General features: G+C 38.8%; 2 protein-coding genes across 5 annotated transcripts; one reads left to right on the top strand and one right to left on the bottom strand.

Moving 5' to 3' along the window:
• Positions 1-247: 247 nt before the first annotated feature.
• LOC143901319 (uncharacterized) lies at positions 248-2,663 on the top strand. Its single transcript, XM_077413511.1, has 3 exons — positions 248-399; positions 486-543; positions 1,164-2,663. Exons 1-3 carry the CDS (start codon positions 345-347, stop codon positions 2,227-2,229), a joined length of 1,179 nt encoding a protein of 392 aa, XP_077269637.1. The 5' UTR covers positions 248-344; the 3' UTR covers positions 2,230-2,663.
• LOC143901322 (guanylate kinase) lies at positions 2,348-5,686 on the bottom strand. 4 transcript variants are annotated; one of them, XM_077413520.1, is made up of 6 exons: positions 5,367-5,686; positions 4,795-4,943; positions 4,266-4,533; positions 3,961-4,184; positions 3,731-3,841; positions 2,348-3,446 (listed from the first exon to the last, which is right to left on the bottom strand). In XM_077413520.1, exons 2-6 carry the CDS (start codon positions 4,835-4,837, stop codon positions 3,433-3,435), a joined length of 660 nt encoding a protein of 219 aa, XP_077269646.1. In that variant the 5' UTR covers positions 4,838-4,943; positions 5,367-5,686; the 3' UTR covers positions 2,348-3,432. The 4 variants fall into 4 exon arrangements, with proteins under 4 accessions (XP_077269646.1, XP_077269643.1, XP_077269644.1 ...); XM_077413517.1 differs by having other exon boundaries at positions 2,348-3,432; positions 5,367-5,680; XM_077413518.1 differs by lacking the exon at positions 5,367-5,686 and adding an exon at positions 5,027-5,256 and having other exon boundaries at positions 2,348-3,432.
• Positions 5,687-6,170: the final 484 nt, after the last annotated feature.

Consider the following 6,170-nt stretch of genomic DNA (forward strand, 5'->3'; position numbering starts at 1 on the left):
TTTCATTCGCAGCGTTCTCGAGTTTGATTAATCGGGAGCGTAATACGGAATACGGGTTTTGTCTCCCTCACTATCGATCGCAAAAAAAAAGTTCTTTATTCGCGGTGTAATTATTTGAGATAACGACGTCTAACGGCGTTAACGAGTTGGCGCTAAAGCAATATTCTAGAGGGAAACGGAGTTTATATTTTAAGAATCTACGAAAATACGCACATACGCGCCTGCATGTCTTTCTCTCTCCCTCCCTCCCTCCCTCTCTCTCTCTCTCTCCCTCTCTTGAAGAAGAAGAAGAAGAAGAAGAAGAAGAGGCTCAGTCGTGGGTCGTTGTTCGACTTTATAGAGTCATGGCTTCTCGAAGATATGCGCTATTGGCAGCGATCCTAATCACTATTTTTTTAGGTACGTATGCAACGTGTACTATGTTTGATCGCATCGATATTAAACTACAAGATCTCTATGTAAATATATTTGATATATTTTCATAGACGTATCATCAATCGTCGCCACTGCCGCTGCTGTCGCGTGGAATCCAAAAATATCTAGGTGCGATTACTATTATTTTTTATGTGTTAGCTTTTACACAAATATGTCATCTTTAGGCCCCTATTTTGACCAACGATAATTATACAGTCGTTGAATTATCACGTAAGAAGTGAAAAATCATGTAAATTTTAGTATATTACCGTAGTGTTACTCGCGCGTTTGATGACATTATACTTACATTGGTAAAATATATCGAAAATTTCTTTTTTTATTATCTCGCTATGTCGGTAAACGCATCTACTGTCCAATCTTCAAGTTCTATATAGTCCGGAAGAGGTTCGGAACATGATTTATATACAACTGTTACAAGATTTACACAACTATAACTGACAAGTAGTAATTATAAGTACTTATTTATTCGCGTCGAAAAGACGGTCTTCAATATATTTTATCGGTTCATCACACAATGCGTAAGGGGAATGTGCGAACAGATTAACTTATTTCGATGTATTTATTATATCGCGAGCAAAATAATTAACGAATCTCATAGTTTGTGTAACTGTAACGTACGTCTCGTAACTCAACATAGCTGCAATGAGTCTCTCGGGACGACAGAAGTCTCTTGACAATTAGGTGTGAATCGCTAATATCGTTCTTTAACGCGTTGCATTCAACTATAGGTACATAGGTAGCTACAACTTGGACAAGGGACCGGTGTTCTACGAGGCGTACTATCCGGACTCTCGCGACGCTTATCGGGAGAAACGCTATTTTGGTCGCAATACAGTGTTGGAGACGAGTTTTCAAGTGCCCTTGGAGCGCTTCGCGTACTCGGCCGCGGCCGAGAGAGAGAGAACCGCCGCGGATCATCCTATTTCGATTAATGAATCGTTCGTCGTTGTGGATAACGAGGAGACATTACCGAGAGAACAACGGAAAGCGCGAGTGTCTCGACGCAATTACGATGCAATTACGACGAGTCAACTCGCGCCTTTCTCCAATAAACGTTCAACAATTTTCGACGATGATAAAAATTCGCAAGTTGCGAATATCGAGGAAATTTCCAAGCTGGTTAAAAGAGCGATTTCCCGCGATCTAGAGACGTGGAACGCCCTTGAAGGATATCTCGATCGCACCATCCATCAAGATCGGCCCCAGCTGGGGATGCATTCTAGAGAAATCCACAAAAATAGAGAAGGCGATAGTTACGCAAGTAAATTGTTTCCAGGAAATCGTGGACCTAAAGATTTGTCGGAACGGTCGTCGATTTTTGAGGCGTCGCCGTCGTTGCCTGGAAAATTGGATGCGCATGATGAAAAACAGGGACCTATATATTTCAAGGGGGTCGCGGCGAATGAAAATGCAATGACGAGCGAGACGAGAGTAAGCGGTACGCAAGCTGTCGATACATCACCGCCGATCGATGTCATCTCCGATTCGTCATCTCCGGAGAACATTTTTCAACCGCGGCCTCAACTGATCAAGTATATGTTTTTCAAGAGACCATCAGGACCTCCCCGGATCGACAAACAAAATGAGAAGGCACGGACTTCCGGCGACAATCTCATGCGCGAAGAAATCGTCGACAACAACGGCAGACGGGTAGAAGAAAATGTCAAAGTGACGTCTATCGAAATAAGCGAATTGCCGCGACACAAAACGCGTCATCATCACGGTGAATGGCCTAAACGAGATTACTCCATTCATCGTCATCACTCGCGACCCGCTTACCCGACTGTCTCATAGAAACAAAACGTACGTAATTGTAACGTCATTAGATTTATACTCATTTTTCCGCTATCTCTATATTATTAGGTAAGTAATATAATCTATCTATATCATTAAGTATACTGACAAATTGTACTATATCTCAAACTATTTATTGCGAATATACCATTGAATACACGTGCAACAATCATATATTCTTCATAGCGTACTTATTATAAACCATTTTCTGTGACTTATCTTTATATATAAAGATATATATATAAAGATATATACACACACACACGAGGTGTATTAGTTGTAACGGTTAATTCTATGTAACAGGAAACTTTCTTCGTCAGATTATTAGCGCAATTTGGCCTAACGATTCGATCGACATTTTTCTACGTTATAATCATGCGAACTCGACAAATATATCTTATATATATATATATATATATATATATATATAAAATCTTATCAATTTCTAATCAAACTACGAATAATTACAAGCTTCGGATTGTACGCAGAGTGAAACAAGCGTGGATGTAGTACTAATTTAGGAAATGTTTCTTTTCACAATCCTAATGATCCCTTATGAATCATGGAGACGTTATAGGAATGTTTACATAATTCTTTCCACGATTTTAATCCCAAGTACCTGGGATGCTCGTATGAAATCTGATGTATCGCGATGTAAATCAGAAGTAAATATATTCCGACGTTTCTACGTCAATCATGAAGATAAGTACAAGGATGAAACCGCGAGTACTTTACAGATAGCCTACTCTACTGGAACACAACCTCTTTTGGTGAATAGTCTCAGTCAGCTACATCTACGATTTTATGTTTATTTCTTTGAATTACTTCTCGAACATTAAGCTAAAATCCTTATCTTAGCGAACAAAAAATCTCTCCGCATCCCTATAAAAAATGGATCCTTCATTCGATAGTAAAAAAAATCAGCTGGCACGTACGTTCTCAGCGCTAAGAATAAAAATATTTCTTTTACCATTTGCTTGTCTTAAAACCACCAGACTTAATATTGCGAGAATGTAAAGATATAGCTACATGGATTCGCATTAGCTTCAACTTGCAAAGTATGTATATATATATATGCGTACACCACTCAATTATGTGTCGATCAGATATATATCTGAAATAATAGTTTGCAAACGTTTCGTCAGAAATATTTCGTTATTCGTGTCCGTCAGCTTTCGATACTGGACTAGCTTGTTGTCCCGCCTAAAAAATATTTTCTAATACAATACATGTTATATCTCTATCCTATAAAAAAAATATATATATATATATTTATAATTTCTATATATCTTGAATCTTGTAACAATGGACTCCTTATCACAATAGGTCTGTTTTCTGTTGCTGCACTGCTGGAATATTCCAACTTATCGCATCAGTATGCACTAGTTGAGCAGTGTAGCAACAGAAAACGACCTAATGTCTTAATGCCACAAGGATATATATTTATCGCTATCGCGACAGAAAGATTAGCGTCGAAAGAAACGAAAGACACTTGATTCACCTGTACGGCAACGCAGATTATAATTGGCCACGATAAAGTTGCGCAAAATCTCATAGGTTTTTTCCAATTCGTCATTTTCTATGACAACGTCAAAGTTACCCGGTGTTTCACCTACAAATAAGTGTACGTGTATCGTGTATGTACAAGTTTTAGACACGCAAGATATAAAGCACGAGCTTTGAGGATAATTTTCTCGCAGTATCAATTGCGAATTAATGCGTAGAGCGTACCGTATTCTAGCTCAGATCTGGCAATCGATAATCTGCGCTCCAAAGATTCTTCAGTTTCTGTATTTCTAGCCTTCAATCGTCGCTCCAGTTCCTCAATGGACGGTGGTTTCACGAATACGTAAAAGGGATTGAGATCGGTGCGTTTGATTTGTTTCACACCTTGTATATCGATATCTAATACGCATACCTTTCCTAATCGTTGCACCTCCTCGACCGCTCGTTTGCTACAACGATGACGCTTGGATCGTATCATTTTCTACATATTTATCTAGCAGTACCTACTTGAGCTACATCTCTACGTTTACCTCGTCCCATATAGATTTCCGCTAAACGTAGCAGTTTCAATAAACTCGCCATTTTTCATTTGTCGTTGCATTTTTTCTTTGTCCGTGAAACGATAGTGAGTCCCATCCTCTTCGCCAGGTCGTGGCATTCTAGTCGTATGGGATACCGAAAATTTGAAGGTGTCGGGAAATTCGTCGAACAATCGTTTTATCAAGGTACTCTTGCCAGTGCCGGAGGGGCCACAGAGTACCAACGGACGTGGTCCTTTGTGAATCATATTGGAATAGCCTGAAAATATACAAGTTTTCCTTCTTTTCAATTCCGTTCCGTCCTCTCCTGCCTGTGCGTCTCTTCTCAACTCAAACGATCAAGTTACTCTCTCAAACGTGTGATATTTATTATTCAGATTCAGCCCGATCTGATTTTGTCAAATTTGTCAGATTATTAAATTATATTTATTAATCTTGCGTCACAGGGTTATGGGTTATAGTATAATTGTAACACACCTAACCATAAGCAAGACCGTGCATAAGCAAGGATTCCGCATACCTATCTTTATTGTCCTAAACCATTGTACGGGCAATACGGGCATAGCGATTAAAAGGACGCTGGCCGCTTATGGACAAAATTCTCATTCTGTGTATGTACGTCAATCGTACAAGAATCAAGTGAGAATACAACGGAAGAATATTAATAGCCTAAAAAAAACAATTTCATGACGATCTCACTATAGTGAGATTATCTCGAAATATCGAGATAAAACTATACGCGTTATATATACCGATCGATCGATCGTCAAAACATTCCAAATTCCAAGTACTTGAAAAACTGAGCTAGTATAATTATAAAATGCACAGTTAGAATAAGCATCACCGCACTTATGCTTAACCACGTCAAGTAAAATTTGTAGCGAACGTTCGTACGGCACGTCGGTTTTTAAATGATCGAATAAAATAAGCGTATCTAAAATAATGTTTGTCGACATGGCGTAAACGTCTCAAGTTCGTTATAGGGTATGTCTGTATGTATATACATACGAGTAATCAGATTGTCTTAAAAATTGTCGATCACATCGATATTCTAATAGTTGATCCAACGCTTCGAAAACAACGTGTCATTACCTTAATCTTTCTGTATAGCAACAAACGGTTGCAGCTGCGCGACAAAAGATACTAAGGCCGGACAAGCGCGATAATACGATGAAAATTCAGCTGTCACGTCTAACCACGTCTAACCTCACACCAGCCAATATTCGCATTCGCTAATATTCGCTAATAGAAGCAGAGATTGGCTGCGTTCCTTTTGGGCGCTCAGGGTGCCATTACATGGAGCGCGGAAACGCGGAAACGCGGAACAGAATAGTAACTAGATTCCGCGTTTCCGCGAGTTGAGTCCCGCACGTTTGAACGGAAAAGCGGAATCCGCTATTATCGTGTACATATGTATGGCTGCGTTTCGATATTCACTGCCAGTACTTAACGCAGCCTATATGTATGTACCCTGGCTTGCATATAAGATATACTTCATAATAACCATCAACATGATGTTTGGATCTATAATATTATACTGCCACTTTTATTAAATAATAAAGTAATCGAAGAGTATGTGTAAAAGCTTTTTTTTTTCAATGTGATTAAACAGCTCCGAAATTTGATGGAGTATACTGTATCCGCGTTGACAACGGATTTTGACGCGTTCGTTCCGCGAGTTTGTTTCTCCTTATATTACATGGAGCACAATTTGCGCGGAAAAGCGGAACAGTATAGTGACAAATAGACATTTGTATTCATTTCTTAAAATTGTGTTCACTTAATTCATTGCAATTTTTATTAATATGCTTATCTTTTCAGCTTATCTATTGAATACAAGCATTTTAATCAATAAATACCGTTAAAAATTAATATTTTATAATTCTCCGTTCCGCT

The sequence above is a fragment of the Temnothorax americanus genome, unplaced genomic scaffold (genome assembly GCF_048541705.1).
Source record: "Temnothorax americanus isolate GAGA-0224 unplaced genomic scaffold, ASM4854170v1 Scaffold33, whole genome shotgun sequence".
NCBI lineage: Eukaryota > Metazoa > Arthropoda > Insecta > Hymenoptera > Formicidae > Temnothorax > Temnothorax americanus.

Bases quoted from the DNA above. Each gene is read 5' to 3' on its own strand.
- LOC143901319 (XM_077413511.1), top strand. From the start codon at position 345: ATGGCTTCTCGAAGATATGCGCTATTGGCAGCGATCCTAATCACTATT. The intron at 400-485 runs GTACGTATGCAA...ATATTTTCATAG, and splicing joins CCTAATCACTATTTTTTTAG to ACGTATCATCAATCGTCGCC. The intron at 544-1,163 runs GTGCGATTACTA...ATTCAACTATAG, and splicing joins TGGAATCCAAAAATATCTAG to GTACATAGGTAGCTACAACT.
- LOC143901322 (XM_077413517.1), bottom strand. From the start codon at position 4,837: ATGCCCGTATTGCCCGTACAATGGTTTAGGACAATAAAGATAG. The intron at 4,185-4,265 runs GTAAACGTAGAG...TCATCGTTGTAG, and splicing joins GGAAATCTATATGGGACGAG to CAAACGAGCGGTCGAGGAGG. The intron at 3,842-3,960 runs GTACGCTCTACG...ACTTATTTGTAG, and splicing joins CAGATCTGAGCTAGAATACG to GTGAAACACCGGGTAACTTT.